At 38.9% G+C, this 20,531-nt stretch overlaps 1 protein-coding gene across 3 annotated transcripts in view; it reads right to left on the reverse strand.

The window, feature by feature from the left end:
* Positions 1-20,531, reverse strand: part of DGKI (diacylglycerol kinase iota) — a 486,267-nt gene that overhangs the window by 86,659 nt on the left and 379,077 nt on the right. For all 3 annotated transcript variants that reach the window (XM_081533024.1, XM_081533025.1, XM_081533023.1), the window contains 5 exons: positions 15,062-15,141; positions 12,774-12,818; positions 3,749-3,818; positions 1,193-1,233; positions 178-305 (listed from right to left, as the gene is read on the reverse strand). In XM_081533024.1, coding sequence (XP_081389150.1) covers positions 178-305; positions 1,193-1,233; positions 3,749-3,818; positions 12,774-12,818; positions 15,062-15,141 — 364 coding nt within the window. The remainder of the gene's footprint in view (positions 1-177; positions 306-1,192; positions 1,234-3,748; positions 3,819-12,773; positions 12,819-15,061; positions 15,142-20,531) is intronic.

Raw genomic sequence — 20,531 nt, forward strand, 5'->3', positions numbered from 1 at the left:
GGAAAGGGTGATTCTATTCAGACACTCACAGACCAACTTACAATGCAACCTCAGGAAACACAAGAAAACCTGTACATCAAAATAGTTTGATTTCATTAAATATATCAAGCACAAGGCCAAACCAGACATAGATGTCATCCTGCAACCCGTCTCACCACAAGGAATAAGCCCACTTACCCCGAGGCTTGCTCCACCACCAGGTCAGGCATTCCCGGGGGTGTCCCCGCCTGCTGTGACAACACCATATCTGGGTCCAGAATAAAAATCTCATCTTGAGAAATCTCCATCACAAAGTGCAAATGTTCCTAAGGAAGGAAAAGAAATCTGTCAGATGACTGATAATATGCTCAAATCCATCATTTAAAGAAAAACTAAACAAAGCTATTTGGTCCTGAGGAATACTGGAATTTTATGACATAGCAAATGACCACAGCATATTATATTTTCAGAGGGCTGGCCAGTGGCATTCCTCCCTGAAGGAACATGGTAGCAAGAGGCCGAGGAAGGGGAGAGTTGAATCCTTCGTTTGGGACTCTTTAACCAGGATCTTGTCAGGTATAACCAGAGATGGTCTTGCTTCTTTTTATCAAATACTATCAAAGTATTGACATCCTACATGCAACTTGGTCCAGCATGTGGATACAATGACCTGGACTTATACTCTCAGGATCTGGTCAAAGCTAAGTGGCATGGCTAATAACTGGTTTTATCAATGGATTCCATTCTGTACCTTCTTTTACATGAGAATTTGGACAGTGGGACCACTTGCCATCATTGGGCATAAGCATTTTGTTTTCTCACTACCAGACTCTGGAAAGTGGTGAGTTGAAACTAAGTAGCTTAGATACACATTTGAGGTCGCAAATTTCCCAATCAGAAATAAAGTTAAAAAGGTATAAAATTTGGCAAGGAAGCAGTAAAAGAACAGTGTGAATAAAAATTTGGAGTGCAGGCTGGTGACAACATCTACAAGCCTACTTATCTTCTGGACTCATTTTCAAGGTCAAACCATATAACCTTGAGTTCACAAATCACAAACATGTGAGGACAAGTAACAAGCTCACGGTTGAGACTATGAGTATCATTTCAGAACTGTACACATTTCAATGTTTTTGTTGGGGGAAAAATATGTAAGATTAGTATAGTTACTTGGGAATTTTTCACTTTCACAAATAGGTTCAAGAAATCTTACCTGAGATCTGTCTATTCGATAAAAGCGATCAGCAGAAGTAGCTAGGGGAGAAAAAAAAGTATATGGGATTCAGAGAGTCCTGTGTTATGGCACCAAATTTACAAGCTTCTCTCCTACCATGACACTCCAGTCTTGCTGGATGACTGGCCAGTCCCTAAATCTACTAAGAAAAATTCAGGACTTCGTGCCTTTGCGGCTGCTGTTTCACTGCTTAGAAAGCCCTTCCCCAAGACTTCCCTGGAGGTTCAGTGGTTAGGACTCTGAGCTTCCAATGCAGGGGACTCAGGTTCAATCCCTGGTTGGGGAACTAGGATCCCACATGACCTGTGGCTCAACCAAAAAAAAAAAAGCCCTCCCCATTACTCATGACTAAATCATTTAACTTGTAAGCTTGGGATTAAAATTATACACACTACTATATGGAAAATATAGACAATCAAAAACAACCTACAGTATAGCACAGGGAACTATACTCAATATCTTGTAATAACCTATGATGGAAAAGAATCTGAAAAAGAATATACATATATCTGAGATATATACATATATATGTGTGTATGTATATATATATCTGAATCACCTGAAACTAACACAAGATTGTGAATCAAATATATTTCAATAAAAACTTAAAAAAGAATCATGTCTTAAGAACCAACCTGAATGCCACCTCTTCTGTGAACCCTTCCTCAGCCCCTTCCTCCCTGCCCCAGATAGAATCAGTTGCTCCCCCCTCCATGTACACTTGTAATCTGTTTACACTTTTTATAAAACTCTCTTCACGGAGAACTCTCAGACCAAGATACCTGCCTCTTTAAAGATCTGTTTCATTTCTTCTTTTATGTCTCAAGATATGGACATAGAACCCGCAACAGAGCTGAAACTCGATATGTATTTATCAAGTAAATAAAGCTAGAGGAAAAAAACACTGTAGGTTGCCTGATTTCTGAGGAAATGATTCTCATTTTAGAAAAAAAGAGCCTGAATTTGCAGAGTTAGGGACCACATCTGGTATTAAAGGAATCATTTCAGTTTAAAACTGAGTCCCTGAGCCATGTCTGAAGAAAGCCAAAACAGAAAAAAACATTATTTAAGCATTCCTATAAAGGATTGGGCTGTGTGTGTAGTTTGAAGGGAAAAAATACTTAATGATAAACTCTTGGCTTCTAGAAATTAATCTGATTATTCCTAATATTCAAAAGAATTATGTTCCTCCTCATTTAAATCTATATAACAGAGTCCAAATATTATACATAGATTTTCTACAAAGTACATAGTATTAGAGGGAAAAACTCAAAATGCAAATAATAGTTCAAAAATCATACATATTTAACAAGTAGCTTCTCTCCAAAGGAAATAAGCTAAGAAGCAAGACGATTATGGTTCTTACCCTCTAAAAACCAGAGGGGGGAATACCTGCCTGAGAAGGACTTAACCTACTTTGTTCTTTTAACTACGACTACAATCTTTAAACATTTTAAACACAGCTATTTCTAGAATAAATCTAATATCTAGGTTAACACCATTAACCACACTTAGAATTTTATCTAAGACTATGTATAAAATAGACTACATATAGAACAATTTATATACATTCTCATAATTTTCTTAAATATAAGTTGTTCCTCTGTGGGTTCAGAAAAACAAATGACTGTGTTTCTCATCACGAGGAACTAAAGGACCTGGAGGGAAAGCAGTGTCAAATATCTTCAGAGGCACCTGACAATCCATTAATGAAAACCGATGTCATAATGTGTGTGGATGAGATTTGATACAAATACGGGTGCTCATTTTCATAAAATGTTCACATCCTCACACAGCCCATCATTCTCTTGCCCACATTTATAACCTTTCAGATGTACACAGAGCTAAACAAAAGAGAGGCATACAGAGAAAGCCCAATGTCCGCAGAGATGAGAGATACTGGGTAGTAGACCCACTGGGAATATCTAAGCAGAAATGTACTGTAAAATGGGTAACTGGATAGAAAAGTGGGATTAGACAGCCTTTAGGGGGATGGATGGAAAATGGACTCATTAACCACATTAACCAGTCAGAAAATGATCGACCTACGATGTATTCAACATGTCATGCTCGGCAGAGCAGATGTGAATGTAACTGAAAATGCCCACCCTTTCACAAAAATTTGTAACTCATTCTGAGATGATGGCTTACCGAAAATAATATGGAAGTTCCATAATATGCAAACAACATGCAAATTAGTACCTATTCCTCCTGCTGATGAAATCCATCTACCAGCCTGAATTGAAGACAGGCACTCAACACATTTTTGGAAAAGGGGACACAGAAAGGGACGTGTTAGCTTGAGCAATTAGATGCTGAGAAGTTTGGCCAGAGTTAACCAACTTGCTTTGAGGGAGATAACTTCAGGAAAGTGTGCTGCAATATCAGAAAGTCCACATTGTTTGAGATGCAAGTACCAATCACGTGGAGGGTTCCTGAAGAATCTTTTGGAAAATTAGAGTCCACTCAAGCCATCGATGCTTTGCCCTAAGGCTTCCCGAACCCCCACCCCTCCGAAAATACAGAAACACTCACCATCTAGAAAGCACCACCGTGGGGAGAGTCTCTGAGCTGAGAGCGCCCTAGGGAAGGAGGTTTCGTGGTCCTGGAAAGACACACACACATCCTCATGGCTCCATTTGAATGAGCTGAGAGCTGTTCCTCACTCCACATTCTGCCCCATCACCTATTTCTAAGAGTGAGCATCCTTTCCTACTCAAAGCATTGGTGAGGGATCGAAGCATACTTTTCGCTGGAAACACCCACAGGGGCTCTGGTTGGAAATGATTTATTTCACATAACAACTCTTGCATACAATTTCCAGGAGGTTTTCCATTTTTCCATTAAGCATTCATAAATTCTATAACTTGGGACATGTACTTCCTTTGGGAACTCTCTTTCTTTCCCTTTATGAAGCTGAGGACCTAGTGGCAGCTGGCTGTCATTTGCATTTCAGTTCTCCACACAGGTATAAAAATGTCCCCTACTAAAAGAATCCCTGTCACTCACAATTTTTTAAAACTTAAAATGCTAATTTATAAGAGGATTTGGGGCAGTTTGGACTGGACTCAGTGAAATTGAGATAACTGACAGAAATGGGACAGATTAGGAGGGAGGGCAGGTCTCTGTGGGGAAGACATTGGGACTTTGACCCTTATTAGCAATCTGAGATGTTCGAATAGAAGGAGCATCCTTGGAGTGAGGCTGCTTGTGCATGACCTTGTGTGTACAGAGGGGGACGGGAGAAGGATATGGGAGAAACCAAGAAGAGGTTAAAAAGAGAGCAAATCAGAGTTTATGCGCTGACTTCTTTGGAGGTTGAACCTGTCCCACATGGTCCTGGGACAAAGCTTCTGCTTAAATCAGTGAATCTTAAAGCATGAACCCTGGACCAGCAGCATCAGCTGGGAGGTTGTTAGGAACACAAATTCCCAGGTGCCACCCCAGATGTACAGACACCCTGGGGTGACACTCAACAATCGCTGAGGTTGAGTCTGATGTATGCCAAAGTTTTAGAACCACTGGCCTAAAGTAACAGGGACTAAAACTGCCCATTATTAGGAATCTTGGGTAGATGGAGTTTTTATATGAGTGGATTCTGCAAATTAAATAATTAATAGAGGAAAACCTGGTCTCACTCAGGACTGGCAGCAAAATTTACATGTCGAGATGTAGAAGTGATATAGCATGGATATAGAGATAAATATACAGTCTTCTTTTTTGAACTGGCTTTGAGCTACATGAAATCTTGACATGTACCTATTTATATGAGAACTGTGTTTAACGTTTTGGGAATTATACTTTGACACATGTGATATCTTATTTTAAAGAAATTTATGATTCTTAATGCATTTTTACAAAACAACTAAAGCTACCAATGATCATACTAAGTAAGTCAGAGGAAGACAAATATAATATGATGTCACTTATATGTGTAGTAAAAAATTTGATACAAATGAACTTATTTACAAAACAAAAATAGACTCACAGACTTAGAGACAAACTTACAGTTACCAGGAGCAAAGGGTAGGGGGAGGATAGACTGGTAATTTGGAATTGACATGTACATACTGCTATATTTAAAATAAAATGCCTTTCCATGAAAAAAAAAAAGAAATACCTTAAGGACCTTAATATTAGAGAAAAATGTATACAGGGATGGATTAAAAGTGGACCAGGACTAAAGAGGAACAGATTGTCAAAAAGGAAATCATAATAACCCAAAGACAAGATCTGTCAATTTCTTCACATTCTTGATGGGCCCAAACAAATGAGGACCACAGAGGTGATGCAGGTCTTCTGTACTCACATAACTTTTTCAGTTTGTCTGTCTACACCCTCAATTCTCCTGACCCAAAAAGAGGACCAGAAGTGGTAGTGATGTTAGTATGGAGATAATAAAAAACTAACTCTCATTGCTAACACATTGTGGGTATTATATCAGGTAGCCTGTGTCCTCACACAGGACCCGGCACACAGGTAGCATGGGTGACCCTGGCATTAAGAATCCTGGATTCAGGGTCAGCAGGAGGGTGAACAGCAATGCAGTGCAGGCTAGGAGTCAGACTTGAGCAGGAAAAGGGGGAAATAAGGAAACAAAACTGCCCCCACCAGGAGGTCAAGGACTGGCCTCCAGGATATCATGGGGCCATAGAGCCATAGCACAAGGATCCACTATGCCAGACATGGCAGCATCCTTGCCACTAAACAGTGACAGCTGAAAGAACGGCCAGACATGTTTGCTTTGTGAATGCCGCACATTAAAGTTGGTATAGAAAGACAATTTCTGATGGAGCCACAAAAGCTCAAACGTAAGCCCCTTTCAACACTGACTGTAGACACTTCAGAAATGTGATTGTCTGAACGCAGCTACATTTTCGAAGACAGTCACATAATCCCCTGAGTGGTGCCACTAACCACCAGGTCAACAGCCTTCAGGACTAGTTTAGAGCTTCTTGTCTTCTCTGTCCTCTCAAACAGCATAATCAGATCAATGACTCATCAAAGAGATAAGATACTTGACTTGCTCATTTTGTGATCTGTTATTTTTCTTTATAGAAATTGTAGGACTTAGATAAATGCAACCATCATTGCTCTATAGTGTAGGCAGACTGATATAACCCTGGATGTAATTATGCTTTCTATCTGTTAAAACTGAATGCTCTTTAAATGAGTAATATTTACAAATACTGCTAATTCTCAAAATTCCTGATATGTGAATCTTCTCTTTTCATATATGCTAACGGAAAATCTGTTCTCATGCTAAAAACAGAGCATGCACAAAAGCAAACCTGACATTCCTCAGATATATATTTTTGAAAGTCAACTGGCATGAATTATATGTAATTGATAAGGAAATTACTTTAACCACTATCGGGCAAACACACACCAAACATGCCCTCAATTTACATTCAATTACTCACAGCTGATTCACACATAATTACATTATTGTGCAGCAGCCCCATTAAATACTCAACTAGGTTATCCAATTAAGCAATATTCACCTAGCATTTAACTACACCTTTACTGTGAATGAAATTCTTTTTCTTTCATAAAATTTAGGGAAGATATAAGCAGAGGCAAAATAGAAGTCCCTTTGAATTGGGGATTTCTGCTTCATTTAATAACGTCTAGTCAATAATCGCTACTTTTAAATTTCTCTTTTGTATCCATCCAAATTTCTTCTTTGCTGGCCTTGACATTTCCTGCATCTAACCCATCTACACATTCATTTTTTCCCTCTCTTTCCATCACCAGGCTATATTCCAATATCTCTTACTTATCAAATCTACTCCTTTACTACCCACCATTCTTGCAGAAGAAATGTACAGAAATCCAGCTTTCAAATCCAGCTTTGAAAAATGACGAAATAGTGATAGTGTGGTAGAAGATGGAAATGAGAGATATTCCAAAATTTTCAAGAGCCCTTTTCTGGCAAGATTGTCTTCCATTAACAACAACAACAACAATTCTGTGTGTGTATGTATATGTGTGTGTGTGTGAGAGAGAGAGAGCTGTCTTGCTTTCACTTGTAATAGCAAACAGAACCTGGCCCCAGTCAAGTCTTACTTTAATTCCCCATTTGAGCCATTTCTGACAGCTTTGATCTAGCACCCGAAAAATAACATTCTCCAAATTCTCTACCTAACTCCTGTCCTTGTCTAAGACAAGATAAATGAATTCCCAGGAGGATTCCCTTGAACTGGTTTCAACTCCTCTATTGAGACTCTTCTAGATTCCAGACCACAAATTAAGGAGGGAGATATTTCAGAGAAAGGAGGGAGATGAGTAAGGGTAGCCAGTGGGAGAAGAGGAATGAGTCAAATATTTGCAGACACATGCTCTTTCCCCAGGACTAGACAGAGCTCTGATGGACTACAGCACAAACATATCCTCCAGGAGAAGATTAGGCATGCAGACAAAAAGAGATCAGAGGATGAACAAATGGCTGCAGAGTCAGATTTGACCAAGAGTGTTTTCTTATCAAAGTGAAAGACATCTATAAGGGCTCTAAAGGATGAAAGAAATTTTTGAAATTATTACATCTACAGTGAAATATTCCAACTGTTCTAGAGTTATTATAAGTAATTGATTCTTAAAGAGGAGGAATCACCAGATCCATTTTCACCTAATATTGAGTCCTACTGTATTTATTAGGGCTTCTCAGGTGGCACTACTGGTAAAGAACCTGCCTGCCAATGCAGGAGACATAAGAGATGTGAGTCTGATTCCTGAGTCAGGAAGATTCCTTGGCGGAGGGCATGGCAACCCACTCCAGTATTCTTGCTTGGAGGAGCCTGGCGGGCTATAGTCCGTGGGGTCACAAAGAGTCAGACATGATGAAAGTGACTGAGCACAGGCACACACACATTGTATTTATTAAAACCTCAAATTATTAGCTCATAATAGTTTGAAAACACACTTCTGTGTGCCAACTACAAGTGCCCCATACATATGGTGAAACCCTGAGTGTCTACAAAATCCCTAATTGTCCCTGGTTCCATTATGCCACCATATCCATAGATAACTCTTTCTACTTTCCTTTACCTCTTTGTCTCTTCCTGTTCCTCTTTCTCTCTCTTTCCACTTTCTGCACTGTCATTGGCTTTGTCCCCAGATGTCCTGAGAGCCATCAGAATGACTCAGGGCTTCTCAAACCCCTCACAACTGACATTTGGGGATGGATAATTCTGTTGCAGGAAACTGCCCTGTGTATTGTGGCATGTTTAGCAGCTTCCTTGACTTCTACTCAGTAGATTCTGGTACTTCCACGTCCCCTAGTCATGACACACAAAAATATTCAAATTGCCCAATTGTCCCATCAGTTCAGTTGCTCAGTCACATCCAATTCTTTGCAACCCCATGGACTTTAGCATGCCAGGCTTCCCTGTCCATTACCAACTCCCAACTCCCAGAGCTTGTTCAAACTCATGTCCATAGTGTTGGTGATGCCATCTCATCCTCTGTCATCCCCTTCTCCTGCCTTCAATCTTTCCCAGCATCAGGGTCTTTTCCAGTGAGTCATTTCTTCCCATTAGGTGGCCAAAGTATTGGAACTTCAGCTTCAACATCAGTCCTTCCAGTGAATATTCAGAACTGATTTCCTTTATGATTGACTGGTTTGATCTCCTTGCAGTCCAAGGGACTCTCAAGAGTCTTCTCCAACACCGCAATTCAAAAGCACCAATTCTTTGGCGTTCAGCTTTCTTTATGGTACAACTCTAACATCCATACATGACTCCTGGAAAAACCATAGCTTTGACTAGACAGACCTTTGTCAGTAATGTCTCTGTTTTTTAATATGCTGTCTAGGTTTGTCATAGCTATTCTTCCAAGGAGCAATCATCTTTTAATTTCATGTCCCATATGAGGGACAAATCTTCCCCAGCTGACAATCACTAGGATGGTTGAATCTGCCTCTATTCCTTAGTAATGTTACAACGTGGAGTTAAAAAGAGATATAATGAAGTCCAGGGAGGGAGCAGAGAAGAAATCATTTCATAGTAGGAGGCCTCAAGATGAATCTTATTAAATAGGTAGACAAAGCTCAATTTCCCTATGAATTCTAGCCTATCTGCCAAGCTCAGGAATACCCTGAATCTGCCAGCACAATGCATTTTGCTTGCCAAGTTATAACTTACCAGTTACAGGTTATGTGAGCTGCATTAGGATGGCGGGTGGGTGGCTTTGTGTTTAGACCTCAGAGATGGTACAGGTAGGAATTTTCAGCAGGCTATAAATATCCAATAAATTCTTGTATAACTTGTAAGACCTTGTTAGGTTAATACAAGGTGTCATTTTGAGGCTTAGGGCTTTGTTGGCATTTCACTATGAATTTGGGAAGGGAAGAAACCAAAGCACTTCATTGCTTCAACGGCTAGGAACTGCCATCCGGCTCACTAATAAGGTGTCTCGGGGACTTCACACCTTTCCAAAGCCTGGTTTCCTCTTGAGTGTTTTTCTAGCCTTAGAAAACAGTCAGCTAAAATCCCAGCTGCAAGTTAGTTAGCCTACAGGAATTTCGCAAGTTTTCAAACTTACTGATGTTTATTCATTCCATGCAAGTTAATTCTCAAGTACCTTTACTTCCATCTCAACATAAGAAAGGTCATTAGAAAGCATTTCAGGCTTTTTATTGTTCATCTTACAGGTCTTTCCCCTAATCACTGGCTAATCTCACTGACCCAGACCAGAGACGCTGATATTACCAGTTTCCGCTTAGGAAACAAAAGATCTAGTATTAAATTTCCTGCCAGTTGGTTTGGTCACTTTCTGGATAAAACGAATGGCACCTCTAGCCCATGTATTTTATATGCACAGGAAAATATCGAAATCAGTCTATGTCATCTCAGCCTCCCCTTAGCATTTGACATATTTCATCACTTCTGCCTTTTTTGAAATACGTTTCAATTTTGGCTTTCATGATACCATCTTCACCTTGATTTCCAGCTTTCCAGCCGCTCATCTGTCTCCAAGACTCTTACTGACTGATTGTTCTCTTAACCTTGTGCTCTTCTTGACCACTCACTAGACACATATGACGTTGAGTTCTTTTCTTTATGCAAACTCTCCCTAAGTGATCTCTAGCCTGATAGGTTCAATGAAGTAGCATTCCTTTGCTAACAATTCTCAAATTTCTGTGTCGAGGAATGAATTTTCCAATGAGCTTTGAAAGCCATACATCCAACTTTCTACTCACCAAAACCTCTTGCATCTAATAGGCAGATCAAAATTATTGCAGCTATAAGAGAACTCTTCGTTCACCATCCCTCCAACTCATTCCTAGTCCTGTCTGTCTGTGCTTAGTAATCTCAGCCAAATGAGAAGGTTTTTGTATCCCCCTACTCCTTGTCTCAACCAGTTTTCTGATGCTCTCCTTAGGAAATTTCCTCACCACCTTCTCCCTACTCTCCAGCCATGTTAGTCCAAACATCATTTCCCTCAGTTAAACTACCTATTTAATGAGCAGATTCTGGGTGTCCCTAGACAACCTTATTCCAGCCTTCTTTTAATACCCAAATGGCTCCTGCTTTTTATAACTCTTCAAGGAAGTATGTGGTGCAAGTAACACCCTGACACTCATCATTGATTGCTGAATTGGTTATCCTATGTGGTCAGTGCACAAACTTTTGTAAGTGACATTTGTAATGCAGCAGTTTTGACTCCAGGGTTTGACCTGACTGCAAACAAACAACAAAAACAGAAAGATTTTGATACAGATAAGTACCATTAATCCTTCTGCAGGTTGTTATGAACAAATAATCAATAAAATGAATGTCCTTATCATATTCTAGAGTCTCAACCATCCCCTGCTATCTGCAGACTTGTACAAACACGGCATAAAAAAAAAATGGTACAAAATATCCATATGTCAAAACTCTCATGTCAAAATGACTACACTGAATAAGTCAAAATAATAAATAAATGCATCATAAAACTAATTAGAGGAAATGTTTGAGATGCTTTGATAAAGCTGCGAAGGTTTAAAATACCACGCATAACAATTAAAAATTCTAAAAAAGACTTGAAATCTTATGGCTAGCAGTGCCAGTCCTTAAAGGGTAGAAATCAGCTCTAGTCTAGTCTTCAAAAACACTTAAAAAATAAAATGATATCTAGGTAGTGGCTCTAGGTAAATATGCAAATAATGGATACAAGAAAGGTTGTGCTCTATCTAAAAAATACAGTGAAATTTGCCTTCTAAGGGTTGGTTAAAAAACAAACGAACAAACAAACAGAAAAACAGTCCCAGAAGTAGAATTTATTTTCTCATAGTAAACACATCTAAGTGAATTTTTGTCCTTCTATTGCAGCCAGAGGGAGGGCAAGACTCTGGGACGGTGGGGTTCTTTCTTTGAGAAATAAACAAACAAGTAAACAAGAATGCCAGGGCCACTTCTGTCATCCAGCCTCGGGATAATTAGGCTGCTTTGACTGAGGGCATAGCTATTGACCTGCAGGGGAAGAAAGTTACCTGGAGGCTACAAGGCACAGAGGTCTTTAAATTGTTTTTGCAAAATGATGCTTAACCAGCAGTTTCAGGGGTAGTATAATAGACACCAAAGCCCAGAATGAGATGCTACCAGGAATTACGATTCAGACATTTTAAGTCCTTCTCCCACATGGAAGTATATAGGGTCTAGGAGAAGATTTATTTGGAGGGTGTGGCTGGCATGCTGTGACTTCCACACACCCCTCCCAGCTGGCAAGAGTACCGGGCTTCTCAGAGATAAGGGCTTTTATGGGACAACCGAGAGCACGTTGCAGGCACCCCTTACGATCTGGTGTGATGCTGCGCACTGGTATCTAAATCATGCCTGGGACACCTAATGGGGAGAGGATGGCTTGCAGAGGACCATGCTGCACAGCAGAGATGGGAAAGTGAGGGAGACACTGTGCTCCCAGGGGATGCTGAGGCAAAGGTAGCTGAGTGTTCTCCCATGGACTGGAGGTGGGTTACTAGAGAGAGGCAGGCTGGGTTTATTGGATTCTGTCTATGAAACCAGGATGGGACAATCAGATTGCATTTTAGAAAGCTGGTTTGATGGTTGCAGAAGCACAAAATTTACTCTCTTGGTTGTGAACGAGAAACCCAAGTTCTGGTTGCTCCTGGCAGCCATCTTGGACCAGGAAAACATCTTGTCCAAGGGTGAAATTTCACAGAAAAGAGAACAGAGCAGAAAAACCAAAAGAAAAATGGAGTCTGAACCATGGTCACATGGTACACAAAATTCACCCTGAATCTGGACTTTGTGCTGATGTAAAGCAAAAGACTCCCCGTCAAGCTAGTTTGAGTTAGTATTTGTCACTAAAAGCGCTTTGTTTTATAATCTTCTCTAAAAGATCTGGGAGGACAGCCACAGCCCAAATTTGTGCCAGACTAGAAATGTCCATTTTGCAGGAAAATGCACAAAAATCAAAATGCCAGCTTCAACTTGGCTCTCGGAGTAAATTCTATCCCTCAGGAAGATGTGGAATCTAATTCAAATGAGACATTAATTGAAAAATGGACTTCTTTTGGCCAGAAGGTAAGAAACAAGGAGAGTCAATTATATGTTACCTGGTAATGAACTCTCTGGGAGCCAGAAGAAACTGACTGCAGGTCCTAATGAGAAAATGGAAAGAAAAAAAAAAACAACATATTTTAAGATTATTTTGAACAAGCTGCTTCCACAACTCCATCAACTAAATGCCCAATTTTATATTATTAAACCCATCTGGAAAGCATCTTACTCTCCCCAGTCCCTCAAGGTTAAACAAAGAAAATATAATGCCCAAAATAATAAAAGCACACTAAGTTGGACTGAGAGAAGAAAGGCTATTTCGCTACTGAAACTTAGAAATCTTAAACAGTGTTTAGAGAGGTGAGTGGTATAATTTCAAGGATAGAGAAGACCAAAAGTAGAAGACAGGTGATTTTGTTGTAATTAATGGGGGTCATATTTAACTTGTACCTGGACTTTTGGCTTGTGAAATAAGCTGCTTAAGTCCCTTTAGGCCCTTAGGAAGAATTTATTTATCTAAGATCAAAAACATACTGTCATGATAATTGTGTTTATACCAGTAAGTTGCTTGGCAAACAAGATTCCATAGACTCAAAGAAAATCGCTGACCACCTCTGCATGATCACGAAGTGCAAATTAACAGGGCTGAAATTAATGAGGTTTTACTGGAAGATTCTGAGAGCCAGGCTCCCTGTATAAAGCTTTATAACTAGTCATTGCCACTGTCATGTCCTGCAGGCTTCCTTGTTAATGAGCATAGTGATTCTATTTACAGATGTCAGCAATCCTGAGTACTTTTGTCCTCACACCTGCTTCCCACAGGCTTTATCAACTTACTAAGTTCAAGTTTAAAACTCTTCCTCTTTATCTGTGCTTGCTCTTTACTTTTTTTTAAAAAATCCTACTTTTAGTTGTTGAATATTGGTGTAATGAGCCTAACCATTAAGTTAATTTTCAACAGTCAATTCACCAGTCAAATATTTTGCTATTGTGGGATTTTAAGTTACCCAAGTGTTTTATATTAAAAAAAAAGATTTGTTATCAATTATGACTTTTTTATTGCAGGTTTTTTTGAGGGAGGATCTACAATAAAAGAATATTATTTTGAAAAAAAAGAACAACCTACTATATGTTCTAGGATTGATTTGGACCTAAGAAGTTTACAAATTTTAACATGCTTAAGTTATCTTTGGTAAAAGTAGCCAAATTAAGTCACAAATATAAACCTTGTTGACTTTTCTTCTCTCACCCTTATTAACAGTCACAGTTCGGCATCTATCTCAAAATATTCTGCATTCCCAGTTCCATCTCTATCCACAACAATGCTGAAGAGAAAAATCAGTAATTATTACTTTATGCCTCCTACCTGAGTTTATATCCACCAAGAGAAACAGAATCTAATGTTCAAAGCTAAGGAGTTGCAAAATTCGAAGGGATTTTAAACACTATACATCTTCTTTATTTGCTATATTTACTTATGTATAATGTGTTGTCTGGAAGAGAGTTGCTCATATTGGGGTATTTATCAAAATCACCCAACAGCTCTAAAAATAAAAATGTCTGGACCACATCCCCAAAAGTGATTCTAATGTGCATCTTTCACCAAGAAACAAAGATGAAGAAGTGGCTATTTATGTGTGTGTGTTTTTTTTTTTTTTTTCTTTTTTGCCATTTCAGGATAAGATACTGAACACTCTCCCTTGAAGTTCTGCAAAAACGACCCACGACCACTGCAGTGATGGACCTGGGTCTCTGAGCTTTGCAGGTGCAGTACAAGGGAATGTCCCATATGAGACTCCTCTTTCTCTTTCTCAGCGGTAGGACCAGATTTGAGGGAAAAAAAAAATAGATTATTCCTTTGTGTTCTGACACAAACTCTTTTGAGATAGAGGTTTTTCTTTCCTGTAGAAGTTACGTTAAAAAAATAAACCTAGTTGTCTCTGACTGAAGTTTGTACTAGACACAAAGCATTAAATAACCACAAATCTCCCTTTCCCTTTATTATTTATCATGCCTCTGGAAATTCTGCAGAGTTCAAAACACACAGGTAAGCTGTCTGGCAAGACAAGGACTTCCAAGCAATAGTTATGGAACACACTGGAGCAACATCGTGCTGTTGTTAACCCCATCAACCCCTTCCCATTCCAACCACCTGAGGAGGAGAAACAGCAGTGGGGGTGGGGAGGGAGAAGACACAGTGTATGCTTAAAAGACGGGAAAGATAAGGCCACCGTTTTCCCATTCATCCCCAAATGCCTCATTTTAGAAGTAAATAAAGATGGCTGGTAATCGTTGACAAAAATGGAAACCTGAGTACCATAAATAATTGACCAAAGAAACTCACCTCCTGCAGGCGATCTATGTACATACGGCAAGTCTCCAAATCACAGTCTCCACGCACAACTAGAATGCCCAGTGGGATGGCTGAGGGCAAAGGAAAGAGAAAAGTCCAAATGACATATTTGATTTTTCTATTTTTGGCATAAATGCATTTTTTATGGTTGAAAAAGACCTCTCATAAACATTATTGCTTTTTTGGATATTTCACTCTCTCCCGGCACCTCTCCTATGAGCTCAGTCTCTTTACTTATGCAGTTTTCATATTTTTCCCTTGCATGATCCATGTTGCCCCTCGCCACCTGGACAGCCTTCACTGCATTTTGTCTCAGTGGCCCTGACATGAAATATAATGTCATGGAAACTACAGACTGACGGGGCCAGAGGCTGTTCACAGCCAACTGCTAATTTATGCTTGCATTTGCAATAGCCGATGTACCAGAGAGGAATTAAAAAATCATGATTCTGGACACTTACCCCTTTTCCTCTTAAATACATGGGACTTAATCTTTCTGTCACTTATTAGTTCCCTAATAAGAGACTCAAGCTACTCAAGGCACTGTTGTTACCTAGTAGTCAATACCAGAACTAAACAGGCAAGAAATACTTAAAAAAAAAAAAAGCTTCTAGAAGGTTCACAGCTATAAAAGCCAATTGATTTTAAAGATGGTCAGTGTAAATGTGGTAGCAGCAGGCCTTCAGAAAACAATGAGGAGAAGCTGTTAGGTGCTTTCAATATCTTTCTAGGTGGTAGTAAATGTCACACAATGACTTTAGTAGGTAGGAACTGCTGTTTTAGATATAGCCATAAGACTGTCTGAAATAATGAAAGTAGTCTCCTTCCCAAGACTTCAAAAAAATGTATGTTTACATTTTTGATTTTATAAGTATAGTTATATTATTAAATCCACAATTTAAAAAACATTTCAAAATCTTGAATCAACCAACTAGAGATAACAAGGAGATGACAGGAGAATGGTGTCCACTAAAGAGTTTTAAAAATCTTTCATTCACTGAATTTTTAAAGCCTCATCATTGATAAGCAGGTCTGAAAATGCAAAGTGCTAAGACTTTAAAAATGAACCATACAGACAATAAAATACATTTAAACTCATGGGGAAATCTTGAACTCACAAAGTTGTAGAGAAGACACACATATGAAAAATAAGATATGGAACATAGGCTATGGTAAATGAATGAACTTAAGTCACTTGAAAACTAGGTGAGAGGGACTAATTCTTGCCTGGAGGGTAGATTTTAGGCTCTCTAAAGGATATGGAGCCCCACTGGTCTTTTAGAGAAGCAAGAGTGGTCTAGAGAAAAAAAAATAGAATTTGTTTCTCAACATTACCCTCTAGATTGACTCCTTAGGAAGATCAATACCACTGTCTCATACCTTTAAGTTCCCAAAGTGCTACACACGTAAACTGGAAGATATCCATCACCCGGCAGAGCTATGTAAGCCTATGAATCACTACGGACTCTCTCACCACAGGAATAAGACTTATTTCCTTTACAACTCCAATATCTGGTAGATATTTAATAAAACTTTGTTTTTTTCCAAAAAGGCAGGGGGTGGTGGGAGGAGGAAGACAAGCTTAGAGCCTGTTCAAGTGTGAAAGAGAAAGTGTGTCTTTAAGAGCTATGTCTATACAGGATAGACAAAAAAGGAATTCGGGAGTGAGAGTAGACAGTGCGCATTAGGTTGGAGCTTGCCTTTGTCTATTCTTCCAGAAGCTAAGCAAGAGAACAGTAAGCAAGTATGTGAGGAACCATGCAAGTGTCACAGGTTTGGGGGAACAATAATCTGGGGAAATACTTTTTCCGCTCTTTTTTTTTTGTATATAGCTAGAAATATCAAAAAAAGTCTTCAGTATGGCAGTCATGCATCTTTGAAAGGAATGAAAGGGAAATTCAATAAAAATATTCCTAAAAGTAGTGACTGAAGTAATTATCCTCAACTAGACTACTCAATAGTTTCAAATAAGGTGATCTAGTTAAGTAAGAGAAGAAGAAGGATTTCTAATCTTTGAAGAATGAGGAGGAAAACCTAGAATTTTGGCCTAGAAAGTGAATCACAGATTGTGGAAACAGAATACAACTACAGCTATCATGAGAGTCCATATCTGAATCTTGTTTAATGAGATTTTCTCTTAATTTCAAATGTGCAAATGCAGAGATACAAAATTCCATTAATATTTACCTATTTACTTAAATGAGGAGGCATGTTATATGGGAATGCAGGAATTTGGTCAACACCTTGGATCTCCTTCTTACTACCAATGCTTCAATTTAGTCTGGCCAAAAATTCAATATACTTGGTAGAAGATACTTTAAACTACACTTAGAGATTGGATATTCCAAACCCAAAATAATGAATGTCTAGGAAAAAGTTTTCAAAGATGTGTCATTCATTTCTACTAAGAGTATAAAATCAGCAACTTTGCTGATTGCTCAAGAAGCTAATTAAGAGAAACTGTATTTGATTGATATCAGCTATTCAACTGGGATTAAAAAAAGGAAAAGGACATCCTATATCACAATTTCATAGCATAATCACTGGCAATTGTTGTCAAATTTATCCTATGAAAGTACTACTGTGCACTAGAAAGAATTTATGGTCATTCTCTCTTGGATTCATAGCCCAGTGCTCTGGTCTTACAAATGACTCATGTTAGCTGTTTGGTCTTGAAGTTTCAAGACCAACAGTTGATCCTAGACAACATATTAAAAAGCAGAGACATTACTTTGCCAACAAAGGTCTGTCTAGTCAAAGCTATGGTTTTTCCAGGAGTCATGTATCGATGTGAGAGTTGGACTATAACGAAAGCTGAGCGCCAAAGAATTGATGCTTTTGAACTGTGGTGTTGGAGAAGACTTTTGAGAGTCCCTTGGACTGCAAGGAGATCCAACCAGTCCATCCTAAAGGAAATCAGTCCTGAATATTCATTGGAAAGACTGATGTTGAAGCTGAAACTTCAATACTTTGGTCACCTGATGCGAAGAACTGACTCATTTGAAAAGACTCTGATGCTGGGAAAGACTGAAGATGGGAGGAGAGGGGGACAACAGAGGATGAGATGGTTGGATGGCATCACCAACTCTATGGACATGAGTTTGTGTAAACTTCCAGGAGTTGGTGACAGACGGGGAAGCCCGGCATGCTGCCGTCCATGGGGTCACAGAGTAGGACACGACTGAGCGACTGAACTGGACTGAACTAGATCCTTGGATTGAAGCCTATAGGATTTAGAATAGGTATCTTCTAGGATTTGGAGAAGATTAAATGCAATACTATATTTAAAAATGAATATCCAGAACATCAACATTAGTTCTCCCTCACTCCCTTTACTAACTTTTGAGCCTCTTGAGCTAGAAAATTGGATACAACCAAAAATCTATTTTTCAATGTATCGTGCTACAAGGATTAGCTGGTAGTAGCTCTGTAAGTTATATTCTGCTTATTTAAAACTAACTTCTACTCTTTGATGGAAAAGATAGAAATACTGTAATCTGACACTTCTGCTTGAGGCTTTAAATGGTGAAGAGAAACCAGAAACTTGTGTAAAATTACCACCTTTCTTTTACACTGCTGACAACCAATTGCCAAACTTTGGTGAAGCTTCCTTCATCTTAATTGGGAGCAGTGAGAATACTTCTCACCCAAGCATTAGCATTACTATTTCTGATCTTGATGATTCATCTTATTTTAGTGTTAGAGATTTTATTTGACTGCAATAAGCATCAGCCAATACTCAACCTACATAATGGAACTTTTATTGCAGGACTCAAATGGAATTTACAAGTTCTAACTGAGCAATAAAGAACAAGCTGTTTTCTAGATTAAGAAGGCAGATTTAACACATACTTAATTCTCTTGTGCCAGAAATGCTACTAAATTACAACACATGCATTTTAAAAAAGATATAAACCAACAAAAAGAGAGGAGAAACAGTGAGGAGAAAATGGCAATAGATAAAGCACATGGAAAACTCATAACTGACCCAGAGCCCCTAGACAGCCTAATTCTAAACTATGCATGGGGGTGGATAAGAACCAACACAATTTACACTACAAAACCGTCAGAAGATGCACTACCCGGAAACATCATTTGCCGTTAAAATAAGAATCACTGGATATTAAATGACTAGATTCCACCACCTACTCTTAATTAGGTGCAGTTACTTTATAGAAAATGGGGATTAACTAATCATCTATAGAATGCAGAGATACCCAAATTGTTCCTCTCACTAGACTTCCCAGAAAGCTGGCAGCCAGACCATACATTCTTAGAAAGAGATCTGAAGAGTCTTCTCTGGGGAATCCTCAGAGAGTTAAGAGAGAATATTCCTTCCATGAAATATAAATATGATTATGTTAAAAGATGAAGAATATGAAGAAGCAAACAGATCATTATTCAGAGAACAAACAGGTCCTTGAAATTTGATAGAATGGAGTTTAATAGAAGGGTTAGAAGATGAAGTTGAAGAAATCTTTACAAAAGAGCAGAAATAAAAAGAGGCATAAGAAGAGGTAGGGAAAATAAGACAGGCCCAGTGGTCCAACTTTCCAATAATAGGAGTTCCAAAAATCAGAAATAGAATTATCAGAAACAAACAAAAAATCCAGACTATTTCTTAGAACTGAGGAACATCAGTTTCCAACTTGAGCTGCCCAACAAGCACAGTAACTAAAGGACAACAGGAAGACATTTTACTTTGAAATTTAAGAATATTGGAAACAAAGAGAGGGGTCTACAAATTTCCAAAGAGGAAAAACTAGATGGCAAAGAAAATGGGGATTAGACAGTTTTAAACTTCTCAAAGGCAACTGAACAGTCACAGAAGCAAGGAAGCAATGGGTTCAGAATTCTAAGACTTTTACACATAATTCAAACTACCAAGCATGTCCAAGGACTGAATAAAGGACATACCCTCTACTAAAAAGTCACTGCAGAACTTGCACCAACAAAAGTTGAATTTGGAACAAGAGTGAGGAATGCATGGGATATAATAAGGAATCTAACAAAGGAAAAAAAAACCCTCCAAGGGGATGGGGCTAGAGGATTCTAGGGTGACAGATATATTGGAGCACAGTGACTCAATAGGCCGAGATGTAGAGAGCTGTCATCAACTGAGTCACACCATCACAGGAGAGTTATTTTTCAACCTAATAAGGACAGAATTTCTAAGTGAGTCTGAACCAGTTTTCTAAAAATCACCCCAAGATTTGCTCTGCCTTAACCTGTTCTTCAGAGCAACAGTTAGGTCTTGGTGAAGGAGAAAAATTCAAAGAAGTCCATCCCTTATAACGACAATTCCATATGATAGCTAGAACCCACCCTAACACCTTGCCAAATGCTTCCCAGAATGCAATCATAACCTTGCCCATTAAACCTCATAGAATGGGCACACAGGTACTCTTGGGGAAGCTGAAAAGTGTTAGTCGCTGCTCAGTTGTGTCCAACTCTTTGTGAT

Source organism: Giraffa tippelskirchi, chromosome 10, assembly GCF_054371585.1.
Source record: "Giraffa tippelskirchi isolate mGirTip1 chromosome 10, T2T-mGirTip1v1.2.pri, whole genome shotgun sequence".
Lineage (NCBI taxonomy): Eukaryota > Metazoa > Chordata > Mammalia > Artiodactyla > Giraffidae > Giraffa > Giraffa tippelskirchi.